This window comes from Mobula birostris, chromosome 17 (genome assembly GCF_030028105.1).
Source record: "Mobula birostris isolate sMobBir1 chromosome 17, sMobBir1.hap1, whole genome shotgun sequence".
Taxonomy (NCBI): domain Eukaryota; kingdom Metazoa; phylum Chordata; class Chondrichthyes; order Myliobatiformes; family Myliobatidae; genus Mobula; species Mobula birostris.
In genome coordinates this window covers 73,413,084-73,432,258 of record NC_092386.1, presented here as the reverse complement: position 1 = coordinate 73,432,258, position 19,175 = coordinate 73,413,084, and the positions used below count along the sequence as shown (strand labels likewise).

The 19,175-nt window shown below is 41.6% G+C and overlaps 1 protein-coding gene across 7 annotated transcripts in view; it reads right to left on the bottom strand.

Moving 5' to 3' along the window:
* Window positions 1-19,175, bottom strand: part of adamts3 (ADAM metallopeptidase with thrombospondin type 1 motif, 3) — a 370,913-nt gene that overhangs the window by 67,850 nt on the left and 283,888 nt on the right. For all 7 annotated transcript variants that reach the window (XM_072281905.1, XM_072281906.1, XM_072281908.1 and 4 more), the window contains one exon: window positions 11,947-12,079. In XM_072281905.1, the coding sequence (XP_072138006.1) occupies window positions 11,947-12,079 (133 nt within the window). The remainder of the gene's footprint in view (window positions 1-11,946; window positions 12,080-19,175) is intronic.

Genomic DNA, 19,175 nt, shown 5'->3' with positions numbered 1-19,175 from the left:
TGGGTAGTACTGCAAGACTGATGCTCTGTCTTCCTTCTACTAAGACACGACACTGAGAGAACTGGTACAAGGGCTTTGACAGGGAAGAATTCATAGAATACATTTGTTTGATTTTCTGAAGCACGATGCAAGAGTCATTGGGATATACAGCACAGAATTTGCCTCTTTAACCCAACTCAACTACACGAACAAAGACATCACTTTTAGGTAGACACATTTGCCTATGCTTGGCTCATATTTCTCTGAGTTTTTTTTCGAGTTGTGCATCTGTCTCAACATCTTTTAAGCATTGCAATTGTACATGCATATACCACTTCTCCTAGTAATTCATTCCACATATCCACCAAAAGTTTGCCACTCAGGTCTCAAATCTTTCCCGTCACCTTAAACCTATGCCCTCCAGATTTAGATTCCACTGCATTGTAGAAGGACAGTCAGTATCCACTAGTCACTAGTTGACCTTGAATATCCCGTAATCTGACCTTCCAGAACAGTTCATTAAGGGATATTGTTCAGTGTTTGGTGAAGTCCCTATAGACAAAGTCTTTTCTACTGCCTTTATCAATTCTCCTGATCACTTCTTCAAGTGATTGCTGGAGTGATGTTGACGGTTCCAAATCAGTCTTTGCCTTTCCAAATACAGATAGATCATGTCTCTCAGCGTCTCCTTCAGTTACCTTCCTACCATTGACGTTAGACTCATCAATGTGTAGTTACTTGGCTGGTCATTCCAGCCCTTCTTAAATAAAAGCACAACATTAGTTACACTCCATTCTTCCAATACTTAACAATGATGCAAATATCTCTGCTATGGCTCCAGCAATCTATCACTGGCTTCCCACAATGTCCTGGGATATACTTGGTCCTCCGTTGTAATATGAATATGTTTCAAGACATAGTTATTCTCTTCCCTGAATTCCCTAGTTGGAAAAACCCTTTGGGGACAATGATCATAGTTCAATCAACTTCAAGATCGTCCAGGAAAAAGATAAATTTAGTCCTCAAGTTTGGGTCTTTAATCGGGGCAAGGCAGATTTTGATTGTGTCAGACAGGACCTGAAACTGCTAGAGGGGAAACATCTGACAAGTAGGAGGCATTAAAAGTGAAACAGTAGCCATTCAATTTCAGCATGTTTTGGTAAGGGTAGGAGGTAAAAATGGTAACCTGGTTAAAAAACGTTTTATCAAGGAAAAGATGGAGGTCAATGTCAGGTATAGGAAACTGAATGAATCACTTTAAGTCTGTAAGGGATACTGAAGAAAACTTAGAAAAGCAATTAGGAGGACAATCTTTTCTAAGTACAGTAGGTTAGAAACAAAGGGATGAATATGGGTGGTATCAGATACCAGAGGGGTAATCTATGCATGGAGACGAGATTTGAGCGACATCCTAAATGAACGCTTCTCATTGGTATTCATTGGAAGATGAGTTAAGGGGAGAATATGCTGATATTGTGTGGCATATCTGGTCTTGGGAAGGAGGAGATGCGAGAAATTTTGGAGAATATTAGGCTCAATTCTTTACTCTGCTCTTAGAACTAGCTGCAGTCTAGCTTCCAGCTTCTGTTCAAATGAATTCAATACAATGAGTTGGTTGATAAAGCTTACGTCATGACCCAACATGCACTCATAGGAATGGATTAGGGGGTTATGGAGTAAATGGGACTAACTTGGAGAGGCACCTTGGTTGACATGGACCACTGGGCTGAGGGCTTGTTTCTCTGCTGGATAACTTTGACTATAAATTCCAAAGAGGGGATGGGATCTGTCTCAAGACGTTAAGGGATGGAAGGGAGGAGATAAGAACCCCAACAATCTCCTCATGGAGATTTTTGCATTTTCATTAGCCATGGATGAGTATAGATAATTTTGTCTCCTTATTCAAAAAGGGCAGCAGTAATAAATCCAGCCTATCCAATCTACCCTTATAAATAAAATCCCCTATCCCAGGCAACATGCTAGTGAAGTTCTTCTGCACACTTTCTAATTCTACCACTTGTAGTATGGTGGCTAGAACTGTACAAATGCTCCAAGATGCTGGAATAGATTATGAGAAAGAGGAATTAGAATCACTTGCAAATCAGGATTGATAGGAGAAATCATCATGTGTAATGAGAATGTCTTACAAATCAGATTGAATGTTTGAGCAGGTAACCAATAGATTGATCAGGGCGGAGTGGTAGATAATAGTTTGCATGGACCTTAGTAAGGCATTTGACAAGGTCAAGTATAGTAGGCTAGTCCAGAACGATAGGGCACATGGAATCTGAGGCATGTTGCCAAACTAATTCCAAAACTGGCTGGTTTTAGGAGTCACGGGTATTGGTGGATGGAGGGGAAATTTATAACAAGTGCTGTACTGTAGGTACCAGTGTAAGGACATTTGTTGGATACATACATGACTACAATGTTTTAATCTGATGAAAAGGTTTTGATGCAAGATAAGAAACACCAACAATTCCCTTTCCTCTAAAGATGCTGATCAATACACTGAGTTCTTCCAGCAGTATTTTTTTTAAAATTTGTTGAGACCTTTGTCATTTGTGATGTATATAGAAGTCCTGAACAGTAACGTAAGGATTATGATAGCTAAGTTTGCAGAAGGCACAAACATTGGTGAAGTTGAGATAATGAAGAAGGTTGTACAAGGATTCAGAGTGCATAGATCAGCTGAAAAGTTGATTAGAATGGTGGCAAGAGGAATTTAATCAAGGCAAGTATGAGAAAATGCATTTGGGATGTCAAATCCGGGTAGGTTATGGAGTGTAAATACCCAGGATTTCAGTAGCATTGACTGACAGGCGAGCCTAGGGGTGCAGATCCATTGTTCCCTGGAAGTGTCAGCATAGGACAGTGAGAAAGGTACTTGGTGTGCCTGCTTTCATGGTTGGAGAAACTGAGTACCTATTAGGACATCATGTTGCAGCTATACAAAATATTAGTTAGACTGCACCAAGAACGCCATATATAGTTCTGGTTACCAAACAACAGGAAGGATGTGGTGGCCTGATGACAGAGTGCAGAAGAGATTCACCAGTACGTTACTTGGAATTGAGGGCTACAGTTATGAAGAGAGGTTGATTAGGCTGCAAACATTCTCAGAAGGCTGAGAGGTTATTGAAGTTAATTAAATTGTGAGTGTCACAGATGGTCAGAATCTTAAACCCAAGACAGAGGAATCTATAACCAGAGGGTGAGAGGTGAAAAATTTAAAGGAGGTCTGAGGAGTTAATTTTTCATAGAGTGTGATGAATATCTGCAGTGAGGTACCAGTGAAGGCAGAAAGTATTACAACATTTAGAAGGTGTTTGGACAGGTTCTTGGATAGAAAGGTCTGGCGAGATTGGACCTCTTCAAATATTCAAACACTTCCAAATATTGTAACTGTTGTATGTAGTAACTTATTCACGGTAGCAGCATGTGCATTCAATTGTAACATAAAAGAGTTGTGAACTTTTGTCAAATTTAACAAACATGGATAATGTGCACCATTTTTTTGAGCAATGCTATATTTTGCCAGTTAGGCACTCTCAAATCAAACATTTAGTACCAAATGCTATACGGTGGTGTCTGAAAAGAGGATGCTGTCTAAGTTGCATGCCATCTTGGTCAATGTCTCCCATCCCCTACATAATGTACTGGGTGGGCACAGGAGTACATTCAGCCGGAGACTCATTCCACTGAGATGCAACACAGAGCGTCACAGGAAGTCATTCCTGCCTGTGGCCATCAAACTTTACAACCCCTTCCTTGGAGGATCAGACACCCTGAGCCAATAGGCTGGTCCTGGACTTATTTCATAATTTACTGGCATAATTTACACATTACTATTTAACTATTTATTGTTCTATTACTATTTATTATTTATGGTGCAACTGTAACGAAAACCAATTTCCCCCGGGATCAATAAAGTATGACTATGACTTGTTTTAAAAGCTCACATGGAATTATGGTTTCAAACTTGCGTTTTTGGAAATGATTAGTTGAGATTTGAGAAAAAGAAAAATATGATTTAATAATGATCATTACGAAGCTGCAAGCTGAAATTAACAAAACATCTGGGTCCTTCCCTGTTACTTATTTCTGACCTCATTTTCCAGTGTGTAATAGCATCCCGTGCTCTCCATGCTACCAGGACCCCTATTTGATAACCAATTCCCTACATTTGGAAGACAAAAATGTAAGTTAGGTTATTGCTTTGCTAAACAGCTCCACTTTTTCTACAGTAATAATCAATCCTAAGCTCTGGATCTGTTTGAAAATCAATGCCCATTTTATTCCATGTTGCCATGGCTTCCCAATGACAAAGAGCAGGAAGAATCCCTTTGTAACAACCAGCAGAACTCAAGTCACACTCGACCCTCCATGCTCTCCACATGTGTGCTACTGCAATAATGCTCGTGTCAAGCTTAGGAAGAGCAACTAATCTTTTGTATCAGATGATTTACAAACTTCTGACTTTAACATTGACCCTAACAACTTCAAACTTAGACCACTGTTCGGGGGGGGGGGGGGGGGGTGACAAATGGAAAACAGCATTTAAAACACCGACATGCCCTTCGGCATTGCTAACACCCCAGCAGTTTTCTAGGCCTTTATAAACGATGTGCTCTGGGATGCTCTCCACAAGTATGCCTTCACCTACCTGGATAACAGCCTAATTTTCTCAAGGTCTATGGAGGAGCACTTCGCCCGCATCTGAGATATCTCAGAGGCTTCTAGATCATGAATTTAAAGTCAAGCTGGAGAAGATGGAAAAATTTCATGTAACCATTATTGGGTTTTATCATCTCATCTCAAGATGACTAACACAGAAGTAGTCAGAGACTGTCCAAAACCATCCAATATGAAACAAGTCCAACGGGAAAGTTCATCAGGAACTTCAGCTCCCCTGCGAGCACCCATTCAGAGATCCACGGGCCCTTTTGTTGAGACGACAGAAGCAGAGGCTGCTTTTGTAAAACTTGCACAGTGGTTCACAACAGCTCCAATTTTGGTTTCACCTAAGCTGGACCTGGAGGTAGGCACCTCGGACATTTAAGTTTTCTCCCAATGGACACCTTTGGACAATAAACTGCACCCTTGCGTATTCTTCTCCAGGTGGCTATTCTTGGTAGAGGTGAACTATGACATCAGAAATAGAAAGATGTTTGCGGTCAAGTTGGCATTGAATGAATGGTGTCACAGGCTTGAGGGGGCCGAGAACCTTTTTAGTATATGGACAGACCACAAAAACCTGAGGCCAAAAGACTGAATTCCAGGCAGAGTAGGTGGTCTCTTTACTTTAACTGGGTCAAATTTGTTCTGACCTTTCCACCGGGGCCAAAGAATCCAAAACCAGATGCCTTATTTTGTCAGTTCGACAAACCTAAAAGGGAGGTGCAGTCTAGCACCATTTTGTCCGAAGCAAAGGTGATAGTGCCAATTCAGTGGGGAGATCGATACAATTGTTCTCAAGGCCCAGGTGCAAGGAGAGATTCCCAAGGATGATCCTCCAAGCTGCCTGTTCATCCCAAATTCTGTAAGGTCTAAGGTACTTCAATGGGGACAGGTATCTAGAATGACCATTCACCAAGGGGCCAGAACCCTCGAGTTCATTAAGAGAAGATCCCGGTGGCCTGGAATGGCTAAAGAGGTCCAACAATATGTGCAGGAACGCGAGATGTGCGCTCAGATTAAGGAGCAACACACCCTACCTCAGAGGCTCCTTCACCCTCTACCTGGGCGCACGTATTCATGGACTGTCACAGGTCTTCCAAGGGGAAGACAGTCATCATGGTAATTGTAGAACATCTTTTGAAAGCCTACAAATTCATTGCATTGGACAAACTGCCATCAGCAGTCGAAATGGCAGAGATTGTCCTGCAGTGTCTTCAGGAAACACAAAATTCAAATGGACATTGTGTCGAATCGGGGTCCACAATTCGCATCATGTTTTTGGAGGGTGTTTTATATGCTGATTGGGGCTACAACGAGTCTCTCCTCTGTTTCATCCACAGTCCAAAGGCCAGGCAGAGCTGGTAAACCAGGACATAGAAAGAACCCTGAGATGGCAGGCCTCGGAAAAACCAGACAAGTGTTGCAACCATTTGACGTGGGCAGAGGTTGCCCACAATACCTTACAGCGTTCTATGGTCCCTGTTCAAGTGCCAATTACCACTCCTCCCTGAGCAGGAATTCAAGGTCGGGGTTCCTGCAACTGAAGATCTCATCTGACGCTGCAAGGAGAGATAGACGAGGGCAAGGGAGATTTTGTTGGCCTCTACCCTGAAAACTGAAATGAATGCTAACGGCAAGAGAAGACAGGAGCCAGTCTTGCAGCTGGGCTACAGATCTGGTTGTCGACTCAGGATTTGCCTCTCTGGGTGGGGTCTATGAAGTTAGTGCCCAAGTTCATTGGACCGTCCATTGTTCTCGAGAAGGTAAACCCAGTGTCTTACACCTTGCAGCTCCCCAAGACCCTCTTAAACATCAGTCCTTTAGCACCACCAGCAGCCTCAGTCACATCGCCGCCCAGGTTTATTGATGGGGAACAGGTCTTCACCTTAAAAAGAATTCTTCATTCAGGAACTCTTCGGGGTGTTTGGCAGTTCCTCATGGAATAGGAAGGACTCCGACTTGAGGAACGGTGCTGGGTTCCTGAAAGGATACGTTGGATGTGGCTCTCATCCCTGACCACCGTCACTGTCTTGCCGAGCAACCAGAGCTGTCAGGAGTTGCCTGTAGGAGAGGGGTTCCTATTATGATATACACACAACCGTGCCAGCTTCCAGGGTTTAAATGCTCCAGCTGACCGGAATATGGATGGCTGGCACACCCCCTTTAGAGATTCAGCTCGCCTTGATAATTGGCAGCCATGTTTTGGTGCCATGATTTAAAGAGCACTTGAACTGAGGTGTCAGCTCAACTTTGGATCCTGGTGTAGCATCTAGGTTAGAACCCTGTCCTCATCTCAGTCTCGTATTGTGTCTCGATTCTAGTCTCAGTACTCCAGCACTTGGGTCCTAACCATCTGGTCACAATCCTAACCTACCTCTAGCAATTTTCAGTAACCAGTCTGTCTTTGGACTGTGGGTGGAAACGGGAGCAACCTGGGAAAACCCACAGGCAGGACAAAACGGCGCCAGAATTGAACTCTGAACTCCGGAACACCTGAACTGTAACAGCAATGCGTTAACCGTTATGCCACTGTCATTAGCTGTCAGCCCTTGTCAACTCCTGGTCTAAAACCACGTCCACACTACTCAAGGAAGAGGTGCTTACTGTCAGCAGCACCAGTGGAAGATGGGTGAAAATCACAGCAGGACGGAAGGGAATGCATACTGACTTGCCAGTTTAGAGCTGGACACCTCAGACAGGCAGGGAGGAAGGAAGTCCTCAGTTTGGTGTGATACTGATTGCCCTTCACATTCAGCAGTAACAACCAATGGAAGATCAACAGCACAAGTGAACCCCAAGGATCAAAATGAAGTGATCGAGATGTACAGTTAATATCCGCACGGGTCAGAATCAGTGAAGTCATCTGATATTGCTTTACAGGCCTCACACGTTGCAGCACACCACCATTACCAAGCAACTGAAAATTCATTTGAGTCAAAACTTGTTGAAGAATAGATGAGCCATAATTGTTAAACGGTGGAGCAGGTTTAAGGGGACATGATACTTACTGCCTAACTATTGATGTCTATTCCTCTGCTCTCACTTAACATTCCTATCTACCAACATGCACTAAACAGATTGCACAAACGATGTCAGTCTTTTAGCCATGATGGGTACTTCAATGCATAATGCTCCCAAAGACCCTTCATCTTAGTCCTTTACTATTTAATATTGCTCTTGAACCCTTAGCAACTGCTATCCGTGACTCACCCAACATTTTTGGTATTATCCGTGGAAATGAAATACATAAATTATCACTATACGCAGATGATTTGTTACTATATATCTCTAATCCGGAGAAGTAAATTCCTGTTATTCTAGCTTTGTTGGCTCAATTTAGTAATTTTTCTGGTTACAAATTAAACCTTAATAAGAGTGAATTATTTCCCTTAAATAAGCAGGTTCCTAATTATGGATGTTTACCATTTAAATTGGTTACTGACTCTTTTATATATTTAGGGATTACAATTACAAAAAAGTATGAAGATTTATTTAAAGCTAACTTCTTACCTCTAATTGATCAGATTAAACTTTTGTTTACTAAGTGGTCACCAATATCTTTGTCTTTGACCGGTCGGATTAATGCTATTAAGATGATCATTTTGCCTAAATTTCTATATGTATTTCAATCGGTTCCAATTTTTATCCCAAAATCTTTTTTTGATAATGTTGACTCAAAAATTTTTTCATATATATGGCAGAACAAAAATCCTAGGCTAGGTAAAAATCTAAAAAAGAGGGGCGGGGCTAGCCCTCCCAAATTTTAGATTGTATTATTGGGCAATTAATATTCGATACTTCAAATTTTGGTTACGAGACTTGGGTGCAATTTCAAGTCCACGTTGGGTAAACCTTGAATGTAATTCATTACAAGGGTTTTCTTTGGGTTCGGTTTTAGGGAGTTCGCTTCCTTTCACTTTTTCCAAATTGTGTAAACAAATGAATAATCCAATAGTTAAGCATACTTTACGTATATGGTTTCAATTTCAAAAATTTTTTGGGTTGAATCAATTTATTTTAGCAAGTCCTATTATATCTAATTTCTTTTTTCAACCTTCTACTGTGGATCAAGCTTACTCTGATTGGAAAATCAAAGGTATAGTATGATTTCGTGATTTATTTTTGGATAATTGTTTTATGTCCTTTGATCAATTATCTAATAAATATAATTTACCCAGATCTCACTTTTTTAGATATCTACAGATTAGAAACTTTCTAATTACTATTTCTCCTAATTTTCTAATTTCATATCCAATGGATATTTTGGAAAAAAATTTAGATTTAAACCTTTCTCAGAAAGGTGCTGTAGCAATTATTTATAATATAATTATGAATTTATATCCTGATGTATCTAATAAAATTAAAACTGATTGGGAAAGAGAACTTAAGATTATCATACCGATTGAAAAATGGGAAAAATTCTTCAATTAGTTAATTCATCCTTTATATGTGCTAAGCATGCATTGATACAGTTTAAAGTAGTGCACAGGGCTCATATGTCCAAAGATAAATTATCTCGTTATTACTCTTATATAAATCCTATATGTGATAAATGTCATTAACTCACATGTTTTGGTCATGTCCTTTGTTGAAAAAATGTTGGGAAGACATTTTTGATATTATTTCAACGGTTTTCAATATAGACTTGCAACCTCAACCAATTACTGCTATTTTTGGGCTACCAACGATAGAATTAAATCATTTAACCTCTTCAGCTTGTCGGATGATTGCATTTCTTACTTTAATGGCTAGAAGATCCATTTTGCTGAATTGGAAAGAGATTAACCCCCCTACTATATTTCACTGGTTCTCACAAACTCTGTTGTGTTTTAATTTGGAAAAAATTAGAAGTGTTGTTTATGACCCCTCTATTAAATTTGAAAAGACTTGGAGGCCATTTATTCAGCATTTTCATATGATGTAATTTGACCATTTCCAAACTTATTTTACTGCTCTGTAATGTTGGTTGAGAGGAATGGAGTCACCGACACTAAGGGTTTTCATTTCTCCCATTTTTTATGATGTTAAAACAGCCCAGGTCTTTTTTAAAAACGCAAACAACAGTCCTGACGAAGGGTCTCGGCCTGAAACGTCGACTGTACCTCTTCCTAGAGATGCTGCCTGGCCTGCTGCGTTCACCAGCAACTTTGATGTGTGTTGCCAGGTTTTTTTTTCAGTTTAGTTGATTAATTCTGTTTAGATTAGTTTTTTTGGGGGGGAGGGTTTTTTTTTTCCTTTTTCATGATTTTTGTCTAGTTATTTCTCTTTGCTCTGTATTATTCACTGATATCCTTTATGATTGGGAGTTTTGTCAATCAATTTTTTAGTTCTATAACTACTCATGTTAATTATAACAATGTACTCCCAATAACTTTGCATAACTACTATGTCATGTTTATATTTTGTGAAACTAATAAAAAGATGGAAAAAGAAAGAAAGAAAGAATTGACCATGGACGTCTGCCACATCGCAGGGGAGAACAACGTCGTCGCCGACACACTGTCTCGCCCCTATCTCCACTCAGTAGGCATATCGTCCTCAGGAACAGACTACGCAGCACTGGCGGAAGCACAACGGTCAGACACCGAGATCCCGGCTTACCGCACCGCCGTTTCGGGGCTCCAGTTGGAGGACGTCTCCATCGGCCCGGCAGCGGATCGACTCCTGTGCGACGTGTCTACCGGCAAACCCCGTCCTGTGGTACCAGCAGCATGGAGGTGCCAGGTGTTCCACACGCTGCACGACCTGACCCACCTGTCCATCCGGGCGTCCATCAAGCTGGTAGCGGACAGATTCATCTGGCACGGTTTGCACAAACAGGTCGGACACTGGGCCAGGACCTGCGTACACTGCCAGACCACCAAAGTCCAGTGCACGTGAAGGCTCCCCTCCAGCGGTTCCAGCCGACACACAGGAGGTTTCAACACATCCACGTGGACATCTTCGGCCCCCTGCCAGTTCCCTGGGGCGCCAGGTATATGTTTACCATGGTAGACAGGTTCACCAGATGGCCGGAAGCCGTACCGCTTGCAGACGCGTCCACTGAGTCCTGCGACAGGATGCTCACTGTAAACTGGATCACCAGGTTCGGCCTCCCAACGGACATCACCTCTGACAGAGGGGCGCAGTTCACGTCTGGTTTGTGGGCAGCACTGGCGCAGCTCCTGGGCACCCAGCTGCATCACACCACAGCGTAGCATCCCCAGTCCAACGGTTTGGTACAGCGATTCCACCGGTACCTCAAGTCGGCCCTGATGGCGGGCCTCAGGGGCCCCAACTGATAAGCTTCCCTGGGTCCTACTGGGCATCCGCACAGCCCCCAAGGAGGACCTGGACACCTCCTCCGCGGAATTGGTCTATGACGCCCCCCTGACAGTCCCAGGCGAGTTCGTACCAGAGGCCCGAGGTTCGGAAAAAACTCCAGCAGTGGTGCTAACGAGGCTGCGGGACAAGGTAGGGACCCAGGCACCGGTCCCGACCTCCAGGCATGGTCCCACGCCATCCTTCACCCCTAAAGACCTCCGAGACTGTGAGTATGTTTTTATTCGCAGGGGCATGCACAGGTCACCTCTGCAGCGGCCGTACGAGGGACCCTCCAAGGTGATCCGGCACAATGGAACCACGTGTGTCGTGGAGGTGGGTGGCCGGGAAGAGACTTTTACAGTGGACCGTCTCAAACCGGTGCACTTGAACATTGAGCAACCAGTGGGGGTACCCGCACCGCGCTGGCAAGGCCAGCCACCCAGGCAAACCACACAGACTGGGGGCTCTATTCCCCCAATGGGCGTTTCTGTGGGTGGGGGGTGGTGTGGCAGCCCGCACGTACGGGACTCGAACCGCCATCGGGAGCTCAACTCTCTCTGCCTCTGTGTGTTTCTTTAGTAGCACGTTTGCGCGCGACTACAGAGGCATGATTGAGACCATGGGTGGATGTGATGCAAAGTTTATTGAGAAAAGACACCTTAATCTCACTTTCTCCTCCTCTTCAGTTTTGTAAACTGCAGACAATTTGTTTAGCGAATTAAAAATAAATAGGTATCTACTGCTCATAAAATACAGGAGAACTGATTGCTATATTACCCAGTCATAACCACGATCACATTTGAAAAGTAAGATTTTGACGGAATAGCACATCAGTAAAACCTCTCCTTTTATGATTTAATTTGGCAGCACATGAAGCAACTGTTCACAACAGCTTCCATCTCTTCGACGTTGATTCTTTGCTCAGCACCCTGTTAATTTTTAATATTTAACTTTCTGTTTTTGAAGTCATTGAGTAAGACGTACCGCCGTGCACATTTTGTAGCCTGCTCCAAAGTCGAATCGGCACTGCTCATCCATTGAGTAGTTTATCCCTGGCAATTCTGGAATTTTGGGCCAATCATGTTCAAATGGGTCATCCAGGAGACAGTCATAGGAGCTGTGGGAAGCAAAGAAAACTGAGTGCATAATCCCTTCACTAGAAACTTTGCCCCAACTGTTAAACAGTCTGGTTTATTCCAATAAATGTTCCAAGGACCTTTCAAAAGTTGGATGTTTCCATGGTCTGGCTTCTTCTACTTCTGTCCACCTGAGATAGCCACTCCCATTAGGACACACACACCATGAGTGCTGTGTCCTGCTGGATCACTGAACTATATCAATGGGGATAAATCATAGAACCATAGAACATTACAGCACAGAAACAGGACTTTTGCCCCTTCTTAGCTGTGCCGAACCATTTTCTGCCTGGTCCCACTGACCTGCACACGGACCATATCCCTCCCTACACCTCCCATCCATGTATCTGTCCAATTTATTCTTAAATGTTAAAAAGAACCCACATTTACCACCTCGTCTGCCAGCACATTCCACACTCCCACCACTCTCTGTGTGAAGAAGCCCCCCTAATGTTCCCTTTAAACTTTTCCCCCCTCACTCTTAACCCATGTCCTCTTTTTTTTTCCTCCCCTTGCCTCAGTGGAAAAAGCCTGCTTGCAGTCACTCTATCTATACCTATCATAATTTTATATATCTCTATCAAATCTCCCCTCATTCTTCTACGCTCCAGAGAATAAAGTCCTAACCTATTCAAACTTTCTCTGTAACTCAGTTTGTCAAGTCCTGGCAACATCCTTGTAAACCTTCTCTGCACTCTTTCAACCTTATTTATACCCTTCCTGTAATTTGGTGACCAAAACTGCACACAATTATCCAAATTCGGCCTCACCAATGCCTTATACAACCTCACCATAACATTTCAAGTCTTATACTCAATACTTTGAATTACAAAGGCAAATGTACCAAAAGCTCTCTTTACGACCCTATCTACCTGTGACTCCACTTTTAGGGAATTTCGTATCTGTATTCCCAGATCCCTCTGTTCTACTGCACTCCTCAGTGCCTTACCATTAACCCTATATGTTCTACCTTGGTTTGTCCTTCCAACGTGCAATACCTCACACTTGTCAGTATTAAACTCCATCTGCCATTTTTCCGCCCATTTTTCCAGCTGGTCAAAATCCCTCTGCAAGTTTTCAAAACCTTCCTCACTGTCACTACACCTCCAATCTTTGTATCATCAGCAAATTTGCTGATCCAATTTACCACATTATCATCCAGATCATTGATATAGATGACAAATAACGATGGACCCAGCACTGATCCCTGTGGCACACCACTAGTCACAGGCCTCCACTCAGAGAGGCAATCCTCCACTACCACTCTCTGAAAGATGTCAACAATATAGAGAGAATACAGAGAAGATTTACTAGTATGTTGCCTGGGTTTCATCACCTAAGTTACAGAGAAAGATTGAATAAGTTGGGTCTTTATTCTTTGGAGCGTAGAAGGTTGAGGGGGGACTTGATAGAGGTATTTAAAATTATGAGGGGGATAGATAGAGTTGACATGGATAGGCTTTTTCCATTGAGAATGGGGGAGATTCAAACAAGACGACGTGAGTTGACAGTTAAAGGGCAAAAGTTTAGGGGTAACATGAGGGGGAACTTCTTTACTCAGAGAGTGGTGGCTGTGTGGAACGAGCTTCCAGCAGAAGTAGTTGAGGCAGGTTCAACGTTGTCATTTAAAGTTAAATTGGATAGATATATGGAGAGGAAAGGAATGGAGGGTTATGGGCTGAATGCAGGTTGGTGGGACTGTGTGAGAGTAAGAGTTCAGCATAGACTAGAAGGGCTGAGATGGCCTGATTCTGTGCTGTAATTGTTATATGGTTATATGGCTTCTTCCATTGAGCCACTGTCTAATCCAATTTACTACCTCTCCATGTATACCTAGCAACTGAATCTTCCTAACATGCGGGACCTTGTCAAAGGCCTTACTGAAGTCCGTGTAGATAATATCCACTGACTTCCCTTCATCCACTTTCCTGGTAACTCCTCGAAAAACTCCAATAGATTGGTTAAACATGACCTACCATGCACAAAGCCTCTCCCTAATAAGTCCCTGTCTAACCAAATACTTGTAGATCCTATCTCTTAGTACTCCCTCCAATAACTTACCCACTACTGACGTCAAATTTACCAGCCTATAATTTCCCAGATTACTTTCAGAGCCTTTTTAAAACAACGGAACAACATGAGCTATCCTCCAATCCTCCGGCACCTCACCCATAGATACCAACATGTCTGCCAGGGCCCCTGCAATTTAAACACTAGTCTCCTTCAAGGTCCGAGGGAATACCCTGTCAGGTCTTGGGGATTTATCTACTCTGATTTGCCTCAAGATAGCAAGCACCTCCTGCTTTTCAATCTGTACAGTTTCCATGACCTCACAACTTGTTTGCCTTATTTCCATAGACTCTATGCCAGTTTCCTTTGTAAATACAGACGCAAAAAAAAAACATTTAAGATCTCCCCCATTTCTTTTGGTTCCATACATAGCCAACCACTCTGATCTTCAAGAGGACCAATTTTATCCCTTATTATCTTTTTGCTCTTAATATACCTGTAGAAGCTCTTTGGATTATCCTTCACCTTGACTGCCAAAGCAACCTCATGTCTTCTTTTAGCCTTCCTGATTTCTTTCTTAAGTATCTTTTTGAACTTTTTATATTCCTCAAGCACCTTATTTGCTCACTGTTTCCTATACATGTCATACATCTCTCTCTTCTTCTTTATCAGAGCTCCAATATCCCTTAAGAACCAAGGTTCCTTATTCTTATTCACTTTGCCTTTAATCCTGACAGGAACATATAAACTCGGCACTATCAAAATTTCTCCTTTGAAGGCCTCCCACTTACCAATCACATCCTTGCCAGAGAACAACCTGTCCCAATCCACGCTTTTTAGATCCTTTCTCATTTCTTCAAATTTGGCCTTTTTCCAGTTTAGAACCTCAACCCGAGGACCAGATCTATCTTTATCCATGATCAAGTTGAAACTAATGGTGTTATGATCACTCGAACCTAAGTGTTCCCCTACATACACTTCCGTCACCTGTCCTAACTCGTTTCCCAATAGGAGATCTAATATTGCATCCTCTCTAGCTGGTACCTCTATATATTGATTTAGAAAACTTTCCTGATCAAAGATCTCCCTTTTTTTGTCTATCTCGCGGTACTAGGCAAGGATGCCCTCTTAGTCCTTTATTATTTAATATTGCCCTTGAACCTTTAGCAATTGCTACCCGAGACTCGCCCAACATTTTTGGTATTACCCACGGAAATGAAATACATAAATTATCATTATATGCAGATGATTTGTTATTATATATCTCTAATCCAGAGAAATCAATTCCTGTTATTTTATCTTGGTTGGCTCAATTTAGTAATTTTTCTGGTTATAAATTGAACCTTAATAAGAGTGAATTATTTCCCCTAAATAAGCAGGTTCCTATTTATGGATGTGTACCATTTAAATTGGTTACTGACTCTTTTATATATTTAGGGGTTAAAATCACAAAAAAGCATAAAGATTTAGTTAAAGCTAATTTTTTACCTTTAATTGATCAGATTAAACTTTTGTTTACTAAATGGTCACCAATGTCTTTGTCACTGATCGGTCGGATCGATGCTAACAAGATGATTATTTTGCCTAAATTTTTATATGTAATTCAATCGGTACCAATTTCTATTCCAAAATCTTTTTTTGATAATGTTGATTCAAAAATTTCCTCATATATATGGCAGAACAAAAACCCTAGGTTAGGTAAAAGGCATTTACAGAAATCTAAAAAAAGAAGGGGGATAGCGCTCCCAAGTTTTAGATTTTACTATAGGGCAATTAACAATCGATACTTAAAATTTTGGTTACAGGACTTAGACGTAATTTCAAGCCCACATTGGGTAAATCTTGAATGTAATTCTTTACAAGGGTTTTCACTGGGTTCTATTTTAGGGCCTTTGCTTCCTTTTATTCTTTCTAAATTGCATAAACAAATGAATAACCCAATAGTTAAACATACTTTACGTATATGGTTTCAATTTCAAAAATGTTTTGGGTTGAACCAATTTATTTTAGCAAGTCCTATTATATCTAATTTCTTTTTTCAACCTTCCACTATGGATCAAGCTTATTTAGATTGGAAAATCAAAGGTACAGTACGACTTCGTGATTTATTTTTGGATAATTGTTTTATGTCCTTTGAACAACTATCCAATAAATATAATTTACCTAAATCTCACTTTTTTAGATATTTACAGGTTAGAAACTTTAATTATTGTTTCTCCTAATTTTCCACATTTATATCCAATGGATATTTTGGAAAAAATTTGAGATTTAAATCTTTTTCAGAAAGGTGTTGTAGCAATTATTTATAATATAATTATGAATTTATGTCCTGATGTATCTAATAAAATTAAAACTGATTGGGAAAGAGAACTTAAGATTATCATACCGATTGAAAAATGGGAAAAAAATTCTTCAATTAGTTAACTCATCCTCTATATGTGCTAAACATGCGTTGATACATTTTAAAGTAGTGCACAGGGCTCATATGTCCAAAGATAAATTATCTCGTTATTACTCTTATATTAATCCAATATGTGGTAGATGTCATTGCGAGATAGCTTCTTTAACTCACATGTTTTGGTCATGTCCTTTGTTGAAAAAATATTGGAAAGATATTTTTGATATTATTTCAACGGTGTTGAACATAGACTTACAACCTCACCCAATTACTGCCATTTTTGGGCTATCAATGATAGAATCAAATCATTTAACGTCTTCAGCTTGTCGGATGATTGCATTTCTTACATTAATGGCTAGAAGATCCATTTTGCTGAATTGGAAAGAGATTAATCCTCCTACCACATTCCATTGGTTTTCTCAAACTATATTGTGTTTAAATTTGGAAAAAATTAGAAGTGTTGTTTATGACCCTTCCATTAAATTCTCTGTAATGTAGGTTGAGAGGAACAGAGTCGTCGACACTAAGGTTTTCTTTTTCCTCTTTTTTTTACGATGTTACAAAACAGCCCATGTCTTTTTTTTTCTAGTTTAGTTGATTAATTCTGTTTAGATGAGATTTTTGGGGGGGGTTATTATTTTTTTCCCTTTTTCATGATTTTACTTTAGATATTTTTCTTTGTTTTATATTATTCATTTGTATCCTATATGATTGGGAGTTTTATCATTTAAATGTTATCTGGTTTTATAATCACTTATGTTAATTGTAACAATGTATTCCCAATAACTTTGTACTACTACCATGTATTGTTTATTTTTATGAAACTAATAAAAAGATTGAAAAAGAAAGAAAAGATTCCTGAACACATTTTACAAACTCCAACCCATCTAGACCTTTAACAGTATAGGAGTCCCAATCAATAAGTGGAAAATTAAAATCTCCTACTATCACAACTTTATGTTTCCTGCAGTTGTCTGCTATCTGTCTGCAGATTTGCTCCTCCAATTCTTGCTGACTATTGGGTGGTCTATAATACAAGCCCATTAATGTGGTCATACCTTTCCTGTCTCTCAGCTCCACCCATATGGCCTCGGTAGACAAGCCCTCTAATCTGTCTTGCCTGAGCACTGCTGTAACATTTTCCCTGACTAGCAATGCCACCAGCAGCCCCCCCCACCCCCCCCATCCTTCATTCTTCTGCCTCTATCATGTCTGAAACATCGGAACCCTGGAACATTAAGCTACCAGTCCTGGCCCTCCTGTAGCCAAGTTTCACTAATGGCTATAATGTCAAAATTCCATGTGTCAATCCATGCCCTCAGCTCGTCAGCCTTCCCCACAATACTGCTTGCACTGAAATGGACACACTTCAGAAGATTATTACTACCACACACAACCCTTTTATTTCTGACTTTGCATGAACTTTTAACATCATTTATTTTCACCCCGCTCCACTATATGCTCTGGCACTCTGGTTCCCATCCCCCTGCAAATCGAGTTTAAACCCTCCCCATAGCACTAACAAACCTCCCTGCAAGGATATTGGTCCCCTTGTAGTTCAGGTGTAACCCGTCTCTCTTGTACAGGTCCCACCTGCCCCAGAAGAGGTCCCAATGATCCTGAAATCTGCAACCCTGCCCCCTACACCAGTTCCTCAGTCACGCGTTCATCCGCCAGAGCATCTTATTCTTACCCTCACTGGCACGTGGCAGTGTGGCGCATGGCCAAGTGGTTAGGGTGTTGGGCTCGCGATCTGAGGGTCGTGGGTTCGAGTCTCGGCCAAGGCAGTGTGTTGTGTCTTTGAGCAAGGCACTTAACCACACATTGCTCCAGTCCACCCACCTGAAAATGGGTACTGGTAAATGCTGGGGGTTAACCTCGCGATAGACTGGCGTCCTATCCGGGGAGTCTCATACTCTCAGTCGCTTCACACCACAGAAACCGGCATAAGGACCAGCTTATGGGCCACATGGCTCGGGACAGAAATTAACTTTAAAACTGGCACTGGTAGCAATCCTGAGATTACTATCCTTGAGGTCCTGCTTTTTAACTTCCTACCAAGCTCTCAATACTCACTCTTCAGCACCTCCTCACTCTCCGATGACATAAAGCTGGGTGACAGTGTGAAATGTGAGGAGGATGTTATGAGAATGCAGGGTGACTTGGACAGGCTGGGTGAGTGGGCAGATGCATGGCAGATGCAGTTTAATGTGGATAAATGTGAGGTTATCCACTTTGGTGGTAAGAACAGGAAGGCAGATTATTATCTGAATGGAGTCAAGTTAGGAAAAGGGGAAGTATAACGAGATCTAGGTGTTCTTGTACATCAGTCACTGAAAGCAAGCATGCAGGTACAGCAGGCAGTGAAGAAAGCTAATGGCATGCTGGCCTTCATAACGAGGGGACTTGAGTATAAGAGCAAAGAGGTCCTTCTGCAGCTGTACAGGGCCCTGGTGAGACCACACCTGGAGTACTGTGTGCAGTTTTGGTCTCCAAATTTGAGAAAGGACATTCTTGCTATTGAGGGAGTGCAGCGTAGGTTCACAAGGTTAATTCCCGGGATGGCGGGACTGTCATATGTTGAAAGATTGGAGCGACTGGGCTAGTATACTCTGGAATTTAGAAGGCTGAGAGGGGGTCTTATTGAAACATATAAGATTATTAAGGGA